At 39.9% G+C, this 24,042-nt stretch overlaps 4 protein-coding genes across 4 annotated transcripts; 2 read left to right on the forward strand and 2 right to left on the reverse strand.

The window, feature by feature from the left end:
* The first annotated feature begins 3,464 nt into the window (after positions 1-3,464).
* l(2)37Cd (general transcription factor IIIC subunit l(2)37Cd) lies at positions 3,465-5,140 on the forward strand. The gene is made up of 3 exons (XM_065224356.1): positions 3,465-3,488; positions 3,580-3,726; positions 3,789-5,140. The coding sequence occupies exons 2-3, from the start codon at positions 3,580-3,582 to the stop codon at positions 5,049-5,051; spliced, it is 1,410 nt and encodes a 469-aa protein (XP_065080428.1). The 5' UTR covers positions 3,465-3,488; the 3' UTR covers positions 5,052-5,140.
* Positions 5,141-5,544: 404 nt separating this feature from the next.
* On the reverse strand, positions 5,545-7,084 carry l(2)37Cc (prohibitin l(2)37Cc). Its single transcript, XM_065224358.1, has 3 exons — positions 6,957-7,084; positions 6,664-6,772; positions 5,545-6,599 (listed from the first exon to the last, which is right to left on the reverse strand). The coding sequence occupies exons 2-3, from the start codon at positions 6,749-6,751 to the stop codon at positions 5,869-5,871; spliced, it is 819 nt and encodes a 272-aa protein (XP_065080430.1). The 5' UTR covers positions 6,752-6,772; positions 6,957-7,084; the 3' UTR covers positions 5,545-5,868.
* A 13,896-nt stretch (positions 7,085-20,980) lies between these two features.
* Positions 20,981-21,915, forward strand: Vti1a (Vesicle transport through interaction with t-SNAREs 1a). The gene is made up of 3 exons (XM_065224359.1): positions 20,981-21,145; positions 21,220-21,632; positions 21,697-21,915. Exons 1-3 carry the CDS (start codon positions 21,055-21,057, stop codon positions 21,850-21,852), a joined length of 660 nt encoding a protein of 219 aa, XP_065080431.1. The 5' UTR covers positions 20,981-21,054; the 3' UTR covers positions 21,853-21,915.
* A 119-nt stretch (positions 21,916-22,034) lies between these two features.
* Positions 22,035-24,042, reverse strand: Hcs (holocarboxylase synthetase-like protein). Its single transcript, XM_065224360.1, has 2 exons — positions 23,932-24,042; positions 22,035-23,875 (listed from the first exon to the last, which is right to left on the reverse strand). Exons 1-2 carry the CDS (start codon positions 23,951-23,953, stop codon positions 22,074-22,076), a joined length of 1,824 nt encoding a protein of 607 aa, XP_065080432.1. The 5' UTR covers positions 23,954-24,042; the 3' UTR covers positions 22,035-22,073.

The following is a 24,042-nucleotide window of genomic DNA, read 5'->3' on the forward strand; positions in this document are numbered from 1 at the left end:
TTCAGTTCATGAAGAAGTTTTAAATTAATATAGCACTCCATTCACATCAAATCTATAAATTTTATTGAATGCATCATTAATGCGATTGATTTAAATAAACGAAATTTTGTTTGTAACAATTATATATTTTATTCAATCCAAATGGTTACTTTGATTGTTTTAACTAAATATTTTTTTAAGTGCACGTTTCAAACAGTCAGTCTGTATCGGCATAGTTTGGCAAACGATAAGAAGTTCCTCCTGTCTATGCCTCCGTTATTTGCTCTTAAAATGTAAGTTATAATTTTATAAATTGTGTTGAATCGTTCAAATTAATTAATGTAATAAAAATTTCAGCGGTGACGGAACAAATTGCAGTAGACACGCAATTATAAGCTAAACCGGATCAAATACCAGACGACTTGTTGGAGTAATTACCGCAAAACAAAACAATCGAGTATACTTAAGAGGTTATTAACTATTGACGGAGGGCGGAAGTACATATAAATAGTTGATCTGTTGTTTTACTTCGGTTTACTGTTTTCATGGATTGCATTTGTTCGTTAACGTTTTCATATTCGTAATAATGATTGAATTTGGTTCCGAGTCAAAACAATGCTTTTTATGCGAGACAGTGTATTGTTAGCAATTTGCTATAAACCTGAATTGGAATAGAATAAATAATGAAAATAATATTTATTAATTTAAATAAATTTGATTTTGATATAATGAAAAAATATGATTCGATACAACTAAAATTGTTCGTTGCTTTAAAAAATGCTTCAGGTTGATTCAAGCAAACATTTTTTTGAATCAATAAAACTTGACGTTTAATTCAATAAAGCTGCTGGCATTACTTCAATTCTATATTTTTATTGAATTACTCTATGGAATTTATTGATCTATATTCTATTCAAAATTTTGTTTGAAATGAATCGTGCTTTATTTGGATGAACTATGTTTTTTTCTGCGTGTAGATCGTACCAATTCCAAGCGGAGGACGGAGTCGATCAGAAGGCGTGGATATCGGTGCTGATGAACTGTAAGGAAAAGGCACTGAACACTGTATTCTTACACTCAACGCCGCAGATGAGTCCTAGTTTTATCAAGCTACATAAGACGATGACATCCAGAACCTGCAACTTGTTGTGATCACCGATGTATGCAGATATTCCCAGTCAATGTACATTTATTATTCCTTTTTGTGGTATATTATTATTTATTAATGGTTTAAAAAATATAACTTAATCATTACTGAATCCTTTGCTTACTTTTTATCAATAAATCACTTGACAGCAGTCACTTAATGCATTTTGACCAATAAATGGACTATATATTGCACATTTCACACCAAATTGGACAAATAAACGCATTTTCACTTATTAAAAGGTGTGATAAAATTGCAAGTTTACGTCTAATCATCTTGGTGTCTTCGGTGCACTTATTCCTTATGATGCAAGCAATAAGTGCTCCGAAGACATCAAAACGATTTGACGGAAACGTGCACTTTTATCACACTTTTTGCATTTTTGGGACAGTCCAGTTTCAGATGCAATCAGCAATACATCCTAGGAATATCGCAAGTTTATACTAAGCAGTAAATAAATCATTTTTATACTAAGTTTGTATTCTCTCTCATTATACGGATCTATGCGTCAGGCAGGAGAGTTGCTAGCGTAGTTTTTAATCTATATAGATTTGAATATTTTTTGAGTGTACAAGATACTATAAATTAAAAGGGCGCATGCAACATTTTCATTTTTTTCGAGCTGTAAATAAAAATAATAATATTTTTATTTATCTCACCATAATGCTAACCAATAATAGAATAATTAGGAACAGTTAATTTCTAGGAATGGGTTTATAGTTTATATTATATTTAATAATTTTTGTTCAGAACTTCAGATTCATTTTTCTCAGTTCCTGCCCCACGGAACCGAATTTTGTTCATTTAAATCAAAAATATAAATGTTCATTCTATAAACTTATGAATAATTCAAAATAAATTAAAAACATGTTTGCAACAAAAATATATATGTTTGAATTAAAGTCAAAAGCATGTTTATTTCAACAATATAAAATTTGGGTAAACGATTTTTAGCGTGCCCTGCCTTTTTTTTCTTCTTGTTTACATTCGGAAAAAAATGCCCCAATCAACTGAAAACGGCCCGCAACAAAACCGAAGTCATGGATTCGGAAACCCACCTAGGTAAGTGTCTTAACAAAGTTCCAACTCGATAAAACCGGAGGAACCCCAGCGGTATCGACGTCACTCTGTCGCTTCTGATGCCGATCCTGTATCATCCTCCTCCACAACTGACGTCGAAAGAAAAACGAAAATCCGAAATAGATTTTGAATCTATTCCGGATACTCCAGCCCCCCCCCCCCCCCCCCTCCACGAACACCGAACGTAGAAAGAGGCCGGCATGAGGACCAGCGTTAGAAACGACGAAACGACGCCAATATCACACAGTTTCACTGGTTTTACTGAACTGAAACTTCCGGACACTCACCCCAACGGGTCCCCGCATCTTGGACCAGGACCCAACATCCACAGCTTACCCTTAATCGCACCCGAAAAAGAGCAGGAGCTTAGATGCCTTGTCTGCAGATCGTTTGTTCATCTCTTTGCAATCCATTTTTTTGCTTTATCCTGCTAATATAATTTAAAATTAAGTATGTTTCTTTCAAACATAAGAAGCATGTTTAAAATAAACATATTTATTTTTGTTCACATACTTGTCAAACCAAACAAAAATATTCACGTTTATTTTCAAAACGAATATTTTTAAAATAAACGTAACATTATTTTTGTTTTAAACATTAATATCACGTGACTTCAAACATGGAATACGTTTGAAATAACCTTGTTTATTTTTGTGGCCAGAACAAACTGAGTTTACGTTTAAATTTTCCTCAAATATTTTTGTTTCAACGATAAATTTTTCTGCGTGCCATTGCGACATTGGCCCAAATTCCAGCTCTATCTAGAGATGGAAAGTTATCGATTAACCCTGTTTGATGGTGGTTTGTGTGTTGCAATTATTTGACAACCGTTATAATATGTTATAACTCTCCCGTCTGGACAGCGTTTAATAGATTTTTGCAGAAAACAATTTCATTCAATTTTACTATTATTTCTATCAAAATTACTATTATTACCATATAGTTTTGCCAGAGTCATAGTAATTTTTTAACATTCATAGTCAACTATACTGAATTCATAGTAGATTTAACGGTAATAAGCGTGGTTATATTGAAAATAAGTATTTTCTGCAAAATAGTATTCTTAACTATGGCCCTTGTTTCAGTGTAGTCATTATTGGGTATTTTGCAGTTACCGTGCACTTATCACAACTATAAGCCAACCTGCGATGAGCACACTATGATCCAACTTTTGTTTTCCCACGACTTGCGTGCAAGCGTTTCTGTTTTTGTTTACATCGGTCATCTTCGCGACGCGAAACTCTGAAAGTTTTGAAATTTTCTGTGTTATCCAGAAGAAAAGGTATCCAAGTGGTAACAAAATTGAACAGTAACAGTAATAATTACATTTATTGTTCCACCAGTTGGTTGTTTTTTTTCATCCGAAACGAGAGATGTCCCGCTTTAAAATGGAGTGTGATCCTATGAACTCCCACAGACACAAACTAGGCAAGGAGCTGGTGTGCATCGAATACCCGGGGGTGGTGCGTAATCCTGACCGGATGATGGCATCGCTTGGTGGGGCCGCTGAACTTAGTATGGTAGGTGTTGTTACCGTGTGATTTTCATACATACTATGATTTGTAACTATGGCCGTTTTCAGGCAATCTGTTCGGAAAAGCGTCGACTGGAGGTACGGTTCCGTCCGGAGTCGATGTACTCAAAGCCAGCTTTCGGCGATCGGAATAACACTACCGGATTGGTGTTGAAAGTAAAAACTCGCCGTAAACGCAGTCAGCCAAATGAGGTGGAGATCCGTTCGTTGGAAATCGGTGGACGAGTCAGTATGGTTTTCAAATTCGAAACCATGTGTGACTTTCAGTTGCTGCCTGCATTCCGCAATCAAACCACCGGTGTAGTTGACTGCCTCTATGATAAGATGGTCCCCAAAGGGCTAACGACGTTGAATCCCACAGAAGGAGGGGGAGATGTCCCATACTTTTTGCCTCCCATCATGTTCAGTAGATTCGACACGGCTCAGTTGAGCATATTCAAGACGAAGGACGTTCTGACGGATTTGTTGGCTACAGGGGAGAGCGAACGTGCCAGAAGGACCAAGCACGGAATTTATCAATCGTTCAATTTGATAGAGCCATTTCCTACGGATCCGAATCCGTTGGCGATAGAATCCCTTAAAATGAGGAATATCCGACAGGAGGTTATAGATTCTGTGACGAAAAAGTTTGAGGAACGTCCAATCTGGACTAAGTCAGCCCTCAAGGGAAATCTGAGTGAAGATGATGTCCGATACTTGCTTCCGACTTTTGGGTTTTATTTCGTGAATGGACCTTGGCGTGGGACGTGGGTCCGATTCGGTTACGATCCTCGGAAACTTTTCGAGTCTCGCTACTATCAACTGTTGGATTTCCGAGTTCGAGCCATCGGAGCCATGCACGATAAAGTCAAAGTCAAGCGGTCGCAAAATCCCGTCCGGCCGTGTATGAGATCCAATCCGGTAACGAGTAACCGCGATGCCAGTAAGTCCAACGTCAGTCGGACCGCTCCAAAACAGCGCGATTACGCCTTCACGATGGACACTTTGCCCCAAATGAGGATAATTTTCTACCAATACTGTGATGTGCATGTTCCTCGGATTCAGCAGATGTTGGAAAAGATTCCAACCCCGAAGACGGGGGTGGTGTGCAACGAGAAGACCGGGTGGCTTCCGCCGAGGTTCGATGAACAGTGCAGGGACATTCTAACGGAGATTGTGCTGAAGAATTTCAAAGACAAAAAGGATGACGATCCCAGTGCAAGCGAGTTAGAGACAGGCGATGAGACCGAAGTGACGTACGATGAGGAGGAAGACGACTCCGAGGATGAGTTGAGAGATACAAAATTTATTGGCGAAACAAAGCAAAGCTAAAACTGGCTATGCGACTCCTAGTTTTAAGATCCGCAAATACAAAAATGATGATGTACTAAAAAAATGTAATGCAATACCATTTTCACCGACTAGCCATCTGCACACAGAGATTATTTTACTGGGGTCAGTAATTTTTTACTGGGTTTTCAAATAGCTGAAAACGTCAGTAAACTGAAAATAACGGTCACACGTAATGCAACGAACAATTTTAACATATTTTATTTTTATCATCAAATAAATGTAATAAGAACACAGTCTGTATAAATTTCAAGAAAAAATCACTTTTATACAATTTTTTTAAGTTTACTGACTTTTTCAGCTGTTCAAAAACCCAGTAAAAAATTACCGAACAGGGAGGCCGTGATTTTGTGTGTGAATCAATCGTCACTTTGATTCTTCAATATAGGTAGTTAAGTTGTGAAGAAAACACTCACTGTTGTAATACAGGTATTTTATTTCTCTCCAAATACATTGTACCACATTCAGGCTTCTTCTGCGCCTCGTGTTATGCCCGGTTTTTTGATACTTAAACAACGATCTTTAATAATGGTACCGAAACAAAAAAAAAAGAAATTTCAAACTAAAAATGCCTGCCTATTAATCGCTTCTATATTCTTATATAAATCGACAGCATACAATCGGGTGTATATTTAAAGAACCAACGGAGCTGTGGCTCGTGACATGACACCAATCGAGCACAATATCTCGTTGCCCTCCCAAACAATAACGACTGTCGAACTCAAGCAAAAACCGATACCTTACTACATAGACTTATTAAAAAAAATGCTTCCCTGTCCGACCACTATTCGATACCGATTTACTGTGGCAAGTTGAGCAGCGTCGTTTGTCCCGCTGGCAGATAGGTGACACCTCGAGACCGGCTCATTTGATAGGCAATGTCCTCGGCCGCTTCGATTCTTCTCAGTTCGACCAAACCATCTCCACTGTCGCCAAACGATTTCGCCAGCAGAGCAGCAGCCTCGGCGTCACCCTGCGCGGAAATGATGGCCGCTATCTTCATCTGTTCAGCCTTTTCGACCATGAATCGAGCCTTCTCGGCTTCCTGTTGGGCAACCTGCTTCATTTCGACAGCCTGCGTGAATTCCTTTCCGAAGGTCAAATGCGTAATCGAAATGTCATCCAAAATGACGCCGAACTGAGCGGCACGTTCGGTCAGATCGTCAGATACCTTCTGCGACACCATCTCACGCTGGGTGATCAACTCTCCAGCGTCGAACTGTGCAACGACTGCCTTCAGCACTTCAGTCGTAATCGACGGCAGCACACGCTCGTCGTAATCCGGACCTAGAATCGTATAGATCTTTGGCAACTGATCTGGAATTGGTCGGAACAGGATACGGAGCGTGATGTTCACATTCTGCAAATCCTTACTACCGGTTATCACCGGCACATTTCTGGGCTGCGAACGGATATCGAAAATAATCGGTCGCTGAACCCACGGAACGAAGAAATGGGTTCCCTCGCCGGACACCTGCTGTTTGACACCGGTGAAACGATCGAAGATCACAGCACGGTGACCACCATCAACTGTAAAAAAAAGACAGACATGGGTCAGAACGAGATGGAACAGATAAGGCACACGGCAACAAACCATTATATAACGCCGAATTCACGACACCGCCGACGATCGCAACGCCCAGGCCCAATTGACCGATTCGGTTCAGGAATTGTGTGGCCATTTTTCGCTGTGAAAGTTAAGTCTGAAAACGTACCAAACGGAAATAAAAAGATATAGTACAATGTAGGTATTTACATTCTATTTCCAATAAATTTCGTCATAATTTCCACCATCGAGGTTAGGTTATCGACTAACAAACGCCGATTTCATTCCTTGGTGAAATTCATTTTTAAATCGTCATGTTACAAGACAAATCCATCAATTACCTTTTAAAGTGGATCCTGAGATGAATGTTTTGTAAATTACGCAGCTAAATGCTACCGATTTTGCGTAACAGCGACGTGAACTTCACGAACGAAACAAAATGCGTGCACTTTTCGAGAGAATTTTTCTAATTTTGACGTTTAATTTTTTGTTACATTTTGATGTGACAAATTTCTATGTTGTCAATTGTGAGTTCTCAATCAGGGCTAGTTAAAACCTGTATACAGCGTTGCCAGATAAACCGATTTTCGGTATCTGTAGTATCACCGTTTTTTGAACACTTTTATACCGACCAACAATCAACAAGAAACTATCGATTTGAAATTGGCTCACTACTTGACTAGCCTATTGGTCCCAAGCAAATCGATTAACTTACCCCATTCTAGTCAACATTCTAGTGCTACACAATGTTTGTTTTGATTCGCTATACACAGCAAAAAAATGTAATATCGATCAATGTAATTCAAGCTGGAAATAATGATGTAATATTATGCTATTAGATATACCATCCCGCATAAACGCGAACCATAAATTGACGTTACCTAAAATGGTTAAAAATTGTTTATAATCCCTGCTAAACTTTAACTGAAATGGTTATGGAACTTTACATGAACGTTTAATGATAAAGTTTCAACCTTATGTATTATGGTTTTTTGAAAATGGACCTTACAAATAATGGGTTGTTAAGAACCATTACCATTCCAAATTCTTGTTTTCTCCATACATTTTCAGAAAGAGAACTATATAAGAACGTTTTTACTTATGATTTGAGAACATTAATGGTAATGGTTATGGTAGTCAGTAAGGTCCATTAATGGTTTTATATTATCGCTCAACTTTACGTGGAATATATCGTGAATTGGTAATCAGTAAATTACAGGCAACCAATTCGCGATATTTTCCACATAAAGTTGATCGATGTTACAAAACCATTCGTGGACCTTACTGACTACCATAACCATTACCATTAAAGTTCTCAAACCATAAGTGGGTATATAGTAATGACTGTAACCTGGAACAGACTCAAGAACAGACTATTCATTCTAGCATTTCGCATTGCGATATAAGCATAGAGGTAACTCTCAGACCAGAAGGTCCCGAAGAAACGTGCTCAACTTTTTGGCTCAGCTCTGGTATTCTCTTCGGTCCCAAGCTAATCGATGCACCCCTCGAAACATAGGAAAATCCACGGACCCCTCATTTTATCTGTCAAACTTTCATAGCGAATCAAAACAAACATAGTGTAGTACTAGAATGTCGACTAGAATGGTGAAATCTAACGATTTTAAATTGGGGCACTACCTAGGGGCACGCAATCACCTTTAACATCAACGCAGACAACGACTGTAATTAAATTAATTCCATTAACTACTGCTTTAATTACATTAATTACACAATGTAGAACATTAACTAATTTTTAACCCCATTAATTACAGTTGAAATTTCGTAATTAAAGTACATTTTTTTTTATCTAGTTCGTTTATTTGTAAGGCTCAATCGCGTTAGCTTTACGGAGCCGATAATTCATTGTTCTTTGTTTGTAACAAAATTCACTTAATTCTATGTCTAGTAGGAGTTGGGCCGGATACTCGCGGCTTACTCGAGGTTAGAGGGGTACATTGTCGAAGGATAGGAAAAGGGGAGGAGCTTGGGAGTAGGGTATCGTTGCCTCATCAGAGCGTTGTCGCCAGTGTGAACGGTAGTGTGGTTCTAGATTCGTCTGGAGTTCGACCGGCTATGGTGGACAGTGGGCGACGATGAGGCTCATCGAGACGGGGGACAAGACAAACAAAAACTAATAAAGAGATACAAAAGACAAACGAATTAAATTCTTATACTAGACATTTGCAGAAACACATAAATCGACTGCATATAGCAGAGATCGCGGGTACCCAACACGTCTCTGATAGGGATACAGGGTTGTCTTCCTTGGGCCTCGAGGGTATTCAAAAGTCGCTCTCTGGCGGCGTCATTATCCGTACATTGCCAAACTGCGTGATCGATGTCGTCGTAACCGTTTCCACACCGACATATGTTGCTGTCCACGAGGTTTATTCTATTGAGATGCGCATCTAGCGAGTAGTGGTTGGACATAAGTCTACTCATCACGCGAATAAAGTCACGACTTAAGCCCAAGCCTTTAAACCACGCTCTCGAAGAAACATTAGGAATAATTGAATGTAACCACCGTCCAAGATTTCCATTGTCCCAATCGGTTTGCCAACTCGAAAGGGTACTCTGACGCACTAAATGGTAAAATTCATCGTGTGAAATTTGCCTGTCATAAAATTTGCCTTCCTGCGCGCCCACCTTTGCGAGAGAGTCCGCCTTCTCATTGCCTGGGATTGAGCAATGTGAGGGGACCCATACAAAGGTAATCATATATGATCTTTCGACCAGTACACTCATCTGCTCCCTTACCTTTGAAAGGAAATAAGATGAGTGCCTACTTGGTTTCATCGACCGAATAGCCTCAATCGAACTGAGACTATCCGAGAAGATGAAGTAATGGTCTGTGGGCATGTTGGAAATCATCCCCAATGCGAAGTTGATTGCTGCCAGCTCAGCAACATAAACAGAACAAGGTTCCTAAAGTTTGCGGAAGGCGCTAGAGTTTTCATTGAAGACACCGAAGCCAGTGGACCCATTGAGACGTGACCCGTCTGTAAAATATCTTTTCACGCAATTGACGTGTTGGTACTTTTCAGTAAAAATACGCGGGATAATAATAGTTCGAAGTTGATCTGGAATCCCATGAGTTGCTTGTTTCATGGTCAGATCATATTCAATTGAGGAACTGCGATTGGTGAAGTGAGCACGGTCTGGAGTGTAACAAGGAAGACACATATCTGACGATATGTAGTGGTGGTAGATTCTCATAAATCGAGATTGTGTGTTCAGCCCAAGAATTTCTTCAAAATTTTCAATTATAAGTGTGTTCGTCACTCCGCATTTGATTAGTATTCTGAGAGAGAGCTCCCAGAAACGGTTCTGGAGGGGTGTTACTCCTGCCAGAACCTCGAGACTCATGTTATGCGTTGAGTGCATACAGCCGAGAGCAATACGCAGACAACGATATTGAATTCGTTCCAATTTTATTAGGTGACATTTTCTTGCCGAGAGAAAGCAGAAAGAGCCGTACTCTAGAACAGAGAGAATAGTTGTTTTATAAAGCGTTATGAGGTCTCCCGGATGAGCACCCCACCATGTGCCGCAAATTGAACGGAGAAAGTTGATCCTCTGTTGACATTTTTGCTTCAAATACGTAATATGGGTATTCCAAGTGCACTTTGAATCAAACCAGACCCCAAGGTACTTGAAAGACAATGATTGAGTAATGTTTCTGCCCAAAAGATTAAGATGCATTTGGGCTGGGTACCGCTTTCGAGTAAACACTACCAGTTCAGTTTTCTGCGGCGAGAATTCGATCCCTAGATTCCTAGCCCAAGAAGACAAGTTATCTAAGGAACATTGCAATGGTCCTTGCAAGTCCACGGCATGTGGACCTCTTACGGAAACCACACCGTCATCTGCAAGTTGTCTTAGCGTGCATTGTTCTGCCAAACAGTTGTCGATATCTTTGACATAAAAGTTATAAAGAAGAGGGCTAAGACATGAGCCTTGGGGCAGGCCCATGTAGCTAATTCTGGAAGTTGTCAGTTGTCCAAGGGAAAAGTTCATTTGCTTTTCTGACAACAAATTGTACAAGAAATTATTTAAAATTCCGGAAAGTCCACATCTGTGCAGATTGTCTGACAGAATTTCAATGGAAACTGAATCAAAAGCCCCCTTAATGTCCAAGAATACTGAAGCCAATTGCTCCTTGTGCGCAAAGGCCAGTTGAATATCTGTGGAAAGCAGCGCTAGACAATCGTTTGTTCCTTTGCTCTTGCGGAACCCAAACTGTGTATTTGATAGCAAGTTATTTGTTTCAACCCACTGATCGAGTCTCCGAAGGATCATTTTCTCCAACAATTTCCTAATGCACGAAAGCATCGCAATCGGACGGTATGAGTTATGGTCAGACGCTGGTTTGCCAGGTTTTCGAATGGCTATTACCACAAACGAAGTGACAGACGACTTACTGGCGAAGAAATCCATTAAAATAATGTGGTTCACTGTAATAGAATTTTCTTGGAAGCTTGTGCCATCATCCACCAGATGGGTTAGTTTTTTTGTTTTGATTTGAACAAAGTTGATTTTGTGTACAATGATTCTTTGACAGTGTGCAAAGAGTGTGTATCATTTTGTCATTTTTTTATGCATTTCAGTTTTGAGTAGAGTGAAAGAGATAGAACCAAAATATTTTAGTACATTTGGTGAAAATGCTAGTTCAATCCAATAGTAGTGTTGCCATGTGGTACAATCCAGTAGTAGTGGTGTTGCCATGTGGTACACTGAAAAATTGCAATAGCAGGTTAGTCACCAAAGTTTTCGAGCCGCTCCGTCTGTCACTTCGTTTGTGCTATTACTTTGACCTGTCTCCATTCAGGCGGTATAATGTTGTTTTCTAGTAAGGAATTGAATAAGTCTAGCAAGCGTCTTTTAGCGATATCTGGGAGATTTTTCAGAAGATTGAATTTAATCATATCGCTTCCCGGTGAGGAGTTGTTCGATGAAAGAAGAGCCATAGAGAATTCCAGCATTGTGAATGGTCTATCCAGAGAGCTGCCGCTCGGAGACGCTTCTCGAAGAATGTGTTGTGCTGGAGCTGAGTCCGGACAGACCTTATTAGCGAAATCGAATATCCATCGGTTGGAGTATTCTTCACTCTCATTAGAAGATGAGCGGTTACGCATGTTCCGAGCCACCCTCCACAAGGTGTTCATTGAGGTTTCTCGTGAGAGTCCCTCGACGAAATTGCGCCAATAGCCGCGTTTCTTTTCTTTGACTAATTGTTTCAGCTTTGTCTCAAGCTTTGAATATTCCTCGAAGTATGTGGAGGTTTTGTGTCTACGAAAAGCTTTGAAAGCATCAGATTTTTCTACATACAATTTTGTGCATTCTTCGTCCCATCCAGGTGTGGCTGGTCTCCTTTTGAAGGGCGCACTTGGAACTTTTCTTTTTTGTGCTTCCAGTGAGCTTTTGTATATCAAATCGGCGAGGAATCGATATTCTTCCAATGGTGGAAGCGTATCTATTGATTCGGCACCGATTGTCACCGCCGTTGCATATTTATGCCAGTCTATGTTCCTTGTAAGATCAAATGGAACTCGAGATGGTTCTGCAGAGTGAGGGCCACACTTTATTGAAATGATGATAGGCAAATGATCGCTACCATGGGGATCATTGATAACCTTCCACAGACAATCCAATGATAGCGATCTAGAACACAAAGATAGGTCGAGTCGGCTTTCTCGAGCCGGAGGTTTTGCTATACGTGTCGCTTCACCAGTGTTTAAAATAGTCAAGATGAAATCGTCGCATAAATCGTAAAAAATAGCATTGTCGTCATATAGATCGCCCCACCCAGTACCATGGGAGTTCATATCACCCAGAATTAATACTGGAGATGGAAGAATCGAAACAAGATTCCAGAGTTGACTACGGCTAATGGAGGTTCTTGGTGGAACATAAACTGAAGCTATGCAAAGATTTTTGTTCTTCACATTTATTTGGCAAGCAACGATTTCGACGCCTGATAGAGCAGGAAGGGACATTTTGTAGAAAGGGTAGCACTTTTTGATCCCTAAAAGTACTCCTCCATAAGAATCGTCTCTATCCAGGCGAATAATGTTAAAATCGTGGAAGTTGAGTTCTTTATCGGAAGAAAGCCATGTTTCACAGAGAGCAAATATATCACAATCAGAATTGTGAAGTAAAAATTTGAACGAGTCTAGTTTAGGCACTAGACTACGGCAGTTCCACTGTAGCACAGTGATCATATCTTCAACCTCGTTCGACGAATTATCCATCGAAAGATATGATTGATGCAAGGAGGGGCCATGAAACAGTCAATTGCTTAATATATGATTCTAATGTTGGAAGCAAGGCAGAAACTAAGCTTCTAAGAGGGTCTTGTATGTTGAACATATTTAATGTGAATTCCACAATGTCCGAAAAAGCTAGCAAACCTCGTTCGGACTTGGATTTCTTTTGAGAAGTTTGAGAAGGAGCTTTTTTGTTTTTCTTATCTTTGTTGGGTAATGACGGAAAATCCTTACTGCAGCCAGGAAGTGGAGCAGTGGGAGCCTTCGATTTAATTTTTCCATCCCCATTACCCTGGGAATTTTGCAATCCTCTGGGAGTGGCTTTAGTTTTCTTACGGCGCACTTTCGGGGAGGAGCATTTTCGTTTTGAGGATCCGTTTGTTTTCAAAGGTGCGTGTACCACCGTAGAGTCACCCTCATCGGATGAGTCAGAGTCCGATTCTTCAGCTGACAAAATCGAAAATTGGTTTTCATCTTGGACGGCTGATGCAGCCTTCACCATTTGTGCATATGACTGCTTGGAGCGTCCAGAGATTGAACGCTGCACTTTATCGGAGTGCTGTTTGTACATCGGGCACTCCTGCAAGGGGTGAGGATTCTCGCCACAATATGCGCATTTTACTGATTCTTTGTGGCAAGAATCCTCTTTGTGGTTTTCACCACATTTGCCACAACGAGTTTTGTTGCCGCAATGGCTGGCTGAGTGTCCCAGCCTTTTGCAGTTGGTACAATTATATACCCTCTGTACAAACAACCGCACCGGAAAAAAAGCACCATCAACTTTAACAAAGTTTGGGAGAACTGAACCAGCGAAAGTCACCCGAAACGAGTCTGAATGCTGATAAACTTTCTTGCCATCTTGCAAAGATACTGAATGCAGTTGCCTGACATCCAGTATCTGTACCTGCTCTCCGATTTTCGAGTTTTTGAAGCAACCCGATGCTCGTTTTAAGTCCTCGACACTCAGACTCGCGTCGGAGACCACACCTTCTATCTCCACATCTCGAGAAGGGATGTAGATGTTGTACTCGACACTAAACAGCTCGTGTTCAGCAATTTTATTTGCCACATCATAAGTCGGTGCTTCTACACGCAGTTTATTGAATCTCTCTTTATGTACCAAGATTCCCGGATACTTACGCAGCAAATCTCTCGAAATGTCGAGAGTTTTCAAAGGTTTATTTTTGGGCCGAAAAAAGACAACCCATGGTCCTTTCGAAGACGGCTGGTAGTACCTGGTTCGCGCAACGTAGACATCCGAAGACGCCATAAGTGTTGCGCAAAAGCGGTGCACAACCGCTTAAAAAGGAAAAGAAAAAAAATATATATAAAAAAACCTTCACCAATTAATCTACTTAACTACTAGTTGTTAATATTTTGTTGCCCAGTGTATGAACAACCAAAAAAAAAAACAATAAAAAAAATATCAAAAAAAAAAAACAAAAAAAAAACTTTTTAATAGTTGCAAGAAGTTGCACCACTATAGCCCTCACAACCCTATCAGGGGAGAGGGTAAAGCCACGCGCAAAATTGAATAACAAAAGCGCGGCAATGGGCTAGAGAAGACTATTGTATGGTATACTTAACACCGGCCGGTGCCGGCTGTGTGAGCTGGTGCAGCCACTCCGTTTGCTGCTTTGTTGTTGTTGCTTGCTGCTTTGGAGTGGTGATGAGATGATGACGGTGAGATGATAGTCCACCTATAGCGTCGCTAAAGGTGGCTACTTCCTCTGCTGACTGCGGTTGCCTTGGGCACTGAACTTCGTCCACGGTAGGAATAACGCGCGATATAAAAAACCACTATGGTGGGAAAAAAAACTCCACCGGCTACGAAACCAATACCCGCAACGGAGACACGAACAAATTACGTCCGGCTACTTCAAGCTATCGGCGAGGAATGTAATTAAAGTACATTAATTACATGTTCAATACTTTTAATTACATTAATTACGGCTAGATAATTTTAATTATCGTTAGTATACCGATGCTTTTTTAATTTTACGAACGATTTTTCTTTGTGCATACTACACGGATAGAAATCTCCTTATACCTTTTGGCAAATTTCCATTGCTGATTATTCATAAAATGTATAAGTCAACTAACAAGCAGACGCCTTGCAAAAAGTTAATAAAGATCATGTGTCAAATGAAATGTATAAGCGGTCACACATACCTTTTATGCATTCTAATAAGACCTATGTGGTTTGTCTTATGGAATGTATAAGGCTGATCATAGTTGAAGATGCTAATTTCAAATAACAGACTGTAGTGGTAATTTTTATACGATAGATGGAGTAGATGAAAGCATAGAGTTGATAGTTCCGTTAGAGTAGAGATGAACTAGCCTAAGGCTAAAAATCTCTTAAATAAAGAATTAAAAAAAAAAAGTTCCGTTAGAGTACGGCAGTGTGAAGATTGTATATAGATATTAGAATAGCGAACTAGGACAACTTTTAAGGAAGGTACAAATCGGTTTTTTCATCTCTCTTTACCAAACTCCCCCTTTGGAGAGGGATGGTGAGGGATTTGTACCTTCCTTAAAAGTTGTCCTAGTTCGCTATTCTAATATCTATATACAATCTTCACACTGCCGTACTCTAACGGAACTATCAACTCTATGCTTTCATCTACTCCATCCATCGTATAAAAATTACCACTACAGTCTGTTATTTGAAATTAGCATCTTCAACTATGTAAATCGTTGACTTCACGTAGAAGTAATACCATAGAGGTAACTCTAAGACAAGTAGGTCCCAAAGAAACGTGCTCAACTTTTTGGCTCACCTCTGGTACTATCTTCGGTCCCAAGCTTGTCGAATCACCCCTCGAAACATAGGAAAAACCAATAACCCCTCATTTTATCTGTCAAACTTTCATAGCGAATCAAAACAATTATTGATTGTTGGTAATACCATAGAGGTAACTCTAAGACCACTGGGTCCCGAAGAAAATCATTATTATTTTTGGCTCACTCAGTACCAGAACAACGGTCCCAAGCAGTCCCAAGCTATTTCACTAACCCCTGCATGTTCTGCATGAATCCACACACCCCTGATGTTATCTGTCAAACTTTCATAGCGAATCAAAACAAACATAGTGTAGTAATAGAATTTCAACTAGAATAGGGTACGTTAATCGTTTGCTTGGGACCAATAGGCTACTAAAGTGGTGAGCCAATTTAAAATCGTTAGTTTCGTATTGATTGTTGGTATAAGGCTGATGCTTTGGCAAAAATGTATAAGCATAGAGGTAACTCTAAGACCACTGGGTCCCGAAGAAAATCATTATTATTTTTGGCTCACTCAGTACCAGAACAACGGTCCCAAGCAGTCCCAAGCTATTTCACTCACCCCTGCATGTTCTGCATGAATCCACACACCCCTGATGTTATCTGTCAAACTTTCATAGCGAATCAAAACAAACATAGTGTAGTAATAGAATTTCAACTAGAATAGGGTACGTTAATCGTTTGCTTGGGACCAATAGGCTACTAAAGTGGTGAGCCAATTTAAAATCGTTAGTTTCGTATTGATTGTTGGTATAAGTGAAACACATGAATTAAATAATTGATTTTCGTTTCGTGTACTTCAAAACGCATTAATTACTTGAAGTACTTTTGATTGCATTTTAACTTCAACGCACCGGTTCTTTGTATTGCGTGCCCCTCGCTCACTACTTGACAAGCCTATTGGTCCCAAGCAAACGATTAACGTATTCAAAGTGTTTTTTATGTTACTTCATACGCGAAGTTAACGATTTTCAGAGTTGGTTGGAAATGCTAACATGAAGCTTTAGTGTGATGATTTATTAGCTAGAGAATGATCTTTAGAAGAATGTAGGTGGATAGTTCCGTTAGAGTACGGCAGTATGAAAATTGAATAGAAGTTGAAAATGAGCGAAGGGCCATTAAAGCGACAGTTTTCAAGATGACGCACATTTTTGCCTAGCCCGTACGATGTACGCGGGGACTTGAAGTATGTCTCCAAGTCCACAGGCAAAAATGTGCGTCCCTCTTGTTGCTCATAAACTGACTGCGGCTGTGGAATAGTTCTAGCGACGTTTTCATCACTACCTAAAGCCCCACGTCGCGAGAGCATTTCCAGTCGATGGTGTGTTATAATGCAGTTCTTCTTTACCCAACTATTGTGTTGCTCCTCTCGTCATGACCAACGTCATGCCTGTGGACTTGGAGACATACTTCAAGTCCCCGCGTACATCGTACGGGCTAGGCAAAAATGTGCGTCATCTTGAAAACTGTCGCTTTAATGGCCCTTCGCTCATTTTCAACTTCTATTCAATTTTCATACTGCCGTACTCTAACGGAACTATCCACCTACATTCTTCTAAAGATCATTCTCTAGCTAATAAATCATCACACTAAAGCTTCATGTTAGCATTTCCAACCAACTCTGATTAACGTATCCCATTCTAGTCGAAATTCTAGTACTACACTATGTTTGTTTTGATTCGCTATGAAAGTTTGACAGATAAAATGAAGGGTTCGTGAATTTTCCTATTTTTCGAGGGGTGTATCGATTAGCTTGGGACCGAAGATAGTACCAGAGCTGAGCCAAAAGTTGAGCACGTTTCTTCGGGACCTTCTGGTCTTAAAGTTACCTCTATGATGAAACCATAGAGGTAACTCTAAAACGCTGTCCAGACTGGAGAGTTATAACATGTTATAACGGTTGTCAACTAATTGCAACACATAAACCACCATCAAGATAGCGCTATAACATGTTATAACCATAGAGGTAACTCTAAGACTAGTAGCTCCCGAAGAAAATCATTATTATTTTTGGCTCACTCAGTACCAGAACAACGGTCCCAAGCAGTCCCAAGCTATTTCACTCACCCCTGCATGTTCTGCATGAATCCACACACCCCTGATGTTATCTGTCAAACTTTCATAGCGAATCAAAACAAACATAGTGTAGTAATAGAATTTCAACTAGAATAGGGTACGTTAATCGTTTGCTTGGGACCAATAGGCTACTAAAGTGGTGAGCCAATTTAAAATCGTTAGTTTCGTATTGATTGTTGTTATAACTCTGTAATCTGAACAAGGCATAAAACGCTGTCCAGACTGGAGAGTTATAACATGTTATAACGGTTGTCAAATAATTGCAACACAGAAACCACCATCAAGATAGCGCTATAACATGTTATAACTCTGTAGTCTGAACGTACTATAAGACCACTGGGTCCCGAAGAAAATCATTATTATTTTTGGCTCACTCAGTACCAGAACAACGGTCCCAAGCAGTCCCAAGCTATTTCACTCACCCCTGCATGTTCTGCATGAATCCACACACTCCTGATGTTATCTGTTATGATGTTATAGATTGTTGATGAAACTGTCGGAAGAAAAACTTTCTATTTTAGTGTCCTCTTTTACGGTCCCTTTCATCCAATGAATACCACCCGTATGCAAGGTAATTTTGTGGTTTTGCTGCCCCCTCGGTAGAGATGAAATTTTGTGCACTTTTTTATCAAAACAAGCACACCAAAATGAGATATGTCCCATTTTTTAATTACTCGATGAACAACTAATCGATTATTTTTTGTTCGCTGTGCTGCGATTTTTCCATCTATGAGAGTGCAGCAAATGTTTGAAACGATCGGTGATGATCCTCTGGAGATGTGTATGCTTATATCGGCATGATATAACCGATTACAAATATTTTACTTTTCGGTTCGTTAATCGATTAATCGATTATTCGAATGAAAATCGGCCATCACTAGATGAATGTGAAACCTCATTTCAAATATAAGGACCGTACATAAATAATGATACAATTTGAAAGGGACCGGGGATAATCACAAATTACGTCCCCACGGTAACTGAAATAAACATGTGTTCACCGGTTGGTAGAACTGGCAGTTTATTCTCATATGAGTTTCTGCTTAGTTTATGTTTACATACATACATATGTTTACACACTATTAACACCAGATCACTCACACACTCTAGATTTCTAGCTGTCAGTTCCACTGAGAAACGTCTCTTGGATCACCTTATACACAGCAAAAAAATGTAAAATCGCACGGAGAACAAATTATAGCAGACGTAATTATTTTTCCGGTCAAAATAACTATATTGTTCAATTGTTTTAGAGATAACCCGGAACTATAGTTGATTTGACTATATATAGAGGGCAACAACTATAGTTCATAGTTGGCTTCTCGGTTGGCTCAACTATATTTTTCAGTAGATGAACAAACGACAAACTTCAAAATACAACTATGCTTTAGTTGATTCAAGAAAACTATTGTTAGGAAAGCAAAATTTTACAATGTTTATTAAACGAACTGCTCCTCATTATCGACATATTAAGGAAGTTTGTTTTGCTTCTTTATCGATCTCAGAAACACAACTGCAAAATCATAAAAAAGTTAACAAGAACATTCAACTTAGATTTGAACCGTGTTCATCTGCGTGAGAGCCAGTTATCTTATCGCCTGCTCTGCGCATCACAAGTTAAAAGTATGTGGATTTATGATGATCACTTGAAACCAAATTATATAAATAAATTACATTTGACGATTGTTATAATTGTGTTATAGTTGAATTGAGTATAAGATGAACAGTTGAATCTATTAGGTAGATATGATTGAGTTGACGGTCAAATTAATGTTGGAATAACTATAGGTTTCTTTCAAACAACAATATTTTTCCATGTGAAAGTAACTATTAGGATTGTTCTCTTAACTTAACGAATTTGTTCTCCGTGCTTTTTTTTTTTTTTTCCTTTATTATAGAGATTTTTAGCCATAGGCTAGTTCATCTCTTAATGTTCTCCGTGCGATCAATGTAATTCAAGCTGATGTATGAAATAATGATGTAATAGCAAAAAGCAGATACAATATTACATCAATGGATGTAATTTTGTTCGCAAAATTGATGTACATCGTACAACGTTATATTACACAACCGATGGATTCCCGCATAAGCGCGAACCATAACATAAACCTTACCTAAAATGGTTAAAATTGTTTATAATCCCTGCTAAACTTCAACTGAAATGGTTATGGAACTTTACATGAACGTTTAATGATAAGGTTTTAACCTTAAGTATTATAGTTTTTTGGAAGTGGAGTCAGTAAGGTCCATGAATGGTTTTGTAACATCGATCAACTTTATGTGGAATATATCGCGAATTGGTTGCCTGTAAATTACTGATTACCAATTCACGATATATTTCACGTAAAGTTGAGTGATAATAGAAAACCATTAATGGACCTTACTGATTACCATAACCATAACCATTAATGTTCTCAAACCATAAGTAAAAACGTTCTAATATAGTTCTCTTTCCGAAAATGTATGGAGAAAACAAGAATTTGGAATGGTAATGGTTCTTAACAACCCATTATTTGTAAGGTCCGCTTCCAAAAAACCATAATACATAAGGTTAAAACTTTATCACACAAACGTTCATGTAAAGTTCCATAACCATTTCAGTTGAAGTTTAGCAGGGATTATAAACAATTTATAACCATTATCGGTAAGGTCATGTGATGGTTCGCGTTTATGCGGGTTGACCTGGTTGCAGCAGTTTGGATGTAATATTCAACTTTTTTTTCTATGTTTAGTCAAAGCTGTGTTGAAGATGTCATCATGCATTAATCTATACTGGCATCCCTTCCGATTGATTTATTCTCTCTCCCTCTCGCCAATTTCAAGTATCACAGAAAAACAAAACTACCCACCGCTTGGGTTTTTTAAACTCAAATTTGAGTTATTTGACCTCAGCCCGTTTCATTTTCTCTCGCTATTGTTGTCAAAAATAGAACGAAAGATTCGACTCAACCGTCTAGTTCCGTACGAGAAGCCAAAATTGAGTAATATGCGATATACCCAAATTTGAGTTAATTGAACTTAATTTTGGGTAGAAAAAATTGAAAATAACTTAGCGATGGGTATTTTTTTTGCCGTGCTTAAATGCAAACTACTTTGAGCCGGTTTACCCAAATTTGGCTTATTGTACGGAACATGGGAGATGAGTGAAAAGAACTTAATTTTGGGTTGTTTTGAATTTCTGTGTACACTCCTGTAGTCTTTGAGAACTGTCAACCGATAAAAAATGAAAACAAATTGAATCAGAAAGTGAAATTCGCTGGCAGATTAGTTCTCAGAGAAAATCGTAAGTAATTTTTTCCATTTTTCAATGGATTTAATTCAAGACTACGAGCAACAGTACGCTGTTCTAACAGCGGAAGTAACCGCCCAGATCGGTCGCCTAGGCTCATCCTCCGCAGGTACGTCCGAACCGTTGACATCACGGAAAATATGTTTGCTTAAATTTTGCGATTTTTTCCCCACCCTCCCGAAGGCGAACGAAACAAACTGATAGCGGATATCGATCGGCAGCTGGAAGAATCGCAGGAACTGCTGGAACAGATTGGACTGGAGATTCGTGACGTACCCCAGGCGAACCGGGCGGGATACACATCGCGGTTGAATTGCTACCAGGCCGAATGGAAGCGACTGCAGCAGGAATTTAGCAATGCGAAAACGACCCGGCCCACAGGTGCTGCTGGCTACGACTCGGTCGATGAGTTTGATGAGATTGGTATCCAGGAGGATCAGAAGCGGAGACTGTTGGACAACAGCGAGCGGCTGGAACGGACTGGGAATTATCTGAAGGACAGCTACCGAGTAGTTCTGGAGACGGAACAGATTGGGACGCAGGTGCTGCAGGATCTGAGCGAACAGCGGGAAACGATTCACAGGGCAAGGGGACGGGTAAGTGTCCATAATTTATTGGGTTTGAGAAAAGGGTTAGTTGAAAGTGTTATTCGCATTTCAGCTACGTGAAACCGATGCCGAGTTGGGACGATCATCGCGATTGCTGAATAACATGCTGATGCGAGCACTGAGGGAGAAAATTGTACTTATTTCCGTTGCTGTTGCGATATTCCTGGTGCTGTTTTTGAGTATTTACTTCTCGATTTCATCCGATTAGTATTTTTTAGCTGAAAGCTACAGGCTACGCTTTTACTGTATGATGTGGTGTAAAGCCGGTATAGTTTATTTTTGTTTTAGTTTCTATTATAGACGTGTTTAAGTTTAGTTAAAATAAACTATCATTATTGTAATATAAATTGATGGAATATTTCAATAAATACAAGTAACATTCCTCGAAAATCAACAACTTTATTTAAAAATAAATATATCATCAAGATTTTAAAAGTACTTTGGAATGATTAGCCCTTTCATCATATCGAAACTATTCCCGTCGGGGTGAACACAGATCGGCTTTGGATTTTGGTCGGTTTTCACCAGCAGGTAGCCATATTCGTCGATTCCTACGACGGTTCCAGTCATCTCTGTACCATTGTCTCCTTTGATGACGACACATTTTCCACCATGGAGCCAGTATTTGTAGTACAAGTCGTACAAAGGTTGCAGCTCGTCCCCGCTCTGAATTTCGTTAAACAACTTTTCAATTTCATTGAAAATCACTGCCAACGTTTGTTCGTACCCCAGCAAAGGTAATTTCATCCCACTACCCTTGTTGTATTCCCTAATCAAATCATTAATGCACACCGTTGGACTCGAATTGCTGAGATTCACTCCGCAGCCTACATTAACAATTGCTTCCGAGCTGCAGAGCTGTGAATTGATGATCAATCCGCCAATTTTCGTACTACCCTTTGCGTAAATATCGTTGGGCCATTTGACACCGATGTCCAGCTTTTCGTAACCTGCCATGCTTCGAATGGCATTGACAACGGCAACCGCAACCAGTTGTTGGATCAATGGCAGCCTCTGTCCAAGTGGACTACCCAATGGAACGTGAAGCTGTAGCGAAAACATGGCGCATCCTTCCGGACTTAGCCATTGGTTGTTGTTCCGGCCACTGCCACGACTTTGTCGCCGTGGTATGGCCACGAAGCCATGGGTCAGCGTCGCATTCGAGACGATTACCATCGAGCTGGTTATCACGGGACAGTAGATCGCTATCCGACCAAGCAGGGACGTTTTCAAATGACTTAAGTATGCATCGGTCGAGAAATCCTCCGGTGCACGATCGGTCAGAACCGGCAGTTGGCTTTCCGAGGGAGTCGAAAGCTTCTTAGTTTTGCTGCAAAATTGCAGTGAAAGTTCACCCAGATTGAGAACGTTACGAATGCGGTTTGTGTCATTTAGAAGGTCTAAAAACTTTCGCTTTCTATCGACACTGCCCAGAAGAAAGGCATTTTTGTAACTGATTACCGCATGTGTCGTTACTTGCTCTTTAGTTTTGATTTTGAGGCACGAACTGAGCAAATGCATCAGGACATCTTGTGCAAGACCTTCATGTTCTGTCAGAATCAATTGAGTAAAGATTCCTTCGCCGCCAGAGCTCAAACTTTTCACACTAAAAATGCTGGGAGTATTCAAGGTTCTCTCCCGGGTCAATATCTCCACGTCCAGCTTATGCTCCATCCCGGCCATGTTTTTTACAATCTCACTGAGCTTAGCCTCATTTCCGATTGGTTGCCACTGAAGGATTTCTTGGGCAATTGTCACATTTTGCCATCGATCATAGTTCAGCGAAACGTTTTCAGTTCCGAGCCGTTCATTTTTGACCAAATTCGGCAAAATCACTTCCACCAAACCGGAACACAGTCCCAACAACTTTCCTCCGTTTATAAAATAGTTTAGAAACACTTCCGCCACACTTCGATCCAAAGTGCCATGAATCAACAATAGTGCGGTACTTTCGGGCCATGCTTGCGCTTCCACCTGACCGTCCACAATGGGATAAATTGTATAGGTGTCCGCTTCCAGTGTACTTCGAAGGCTCTCGATGAGGCAGTTTTTCACGGAAGCATTCTTTGAGTAAACCAAGATGTTTGGCGGTTTGGACGACATCGAAAAGAATCGGATTTGTCCGACAACGGTAGGGACGATTTGAAGGCCGAACCGGGAGCTGAACGTTTCCAGTTGCCGTTGGAACAGTTTATCGCGGAGGTTGTTCAACGATACGAGGCTTCTTGCTCCTGCGGTGAAAGGACGATAATAATCAACAACAGAATCATAACAACAGCTGGATTACCTTTGGTCATACAGTAAAACATCGTTCCACATCGGTTTTGACCAGCATCGCCACCATGGAAAGGCAATTGGTGTGGAACTTACACCGAAATTTGCGACGTAGACACGTAGA

This window comes from Ochlerotatus camptorhynchus, unplaced genomic scaffold, assembly GCF_037179485.1.
Source record: "Ochlerotatus camptorhynchus isolate MF236.1 unplaced genomic scaffold, CSIRO-AGI_Acam_v1.1 ptg000211l, whole genome shotgun sequence".
Taxonomy (NCBI): Eukaryota; Metazoa; Arthropoda; class Insecta; order Diptera; family Culicidae; genus Ochlerotatus; species Ochlerotatus camptorhynchus.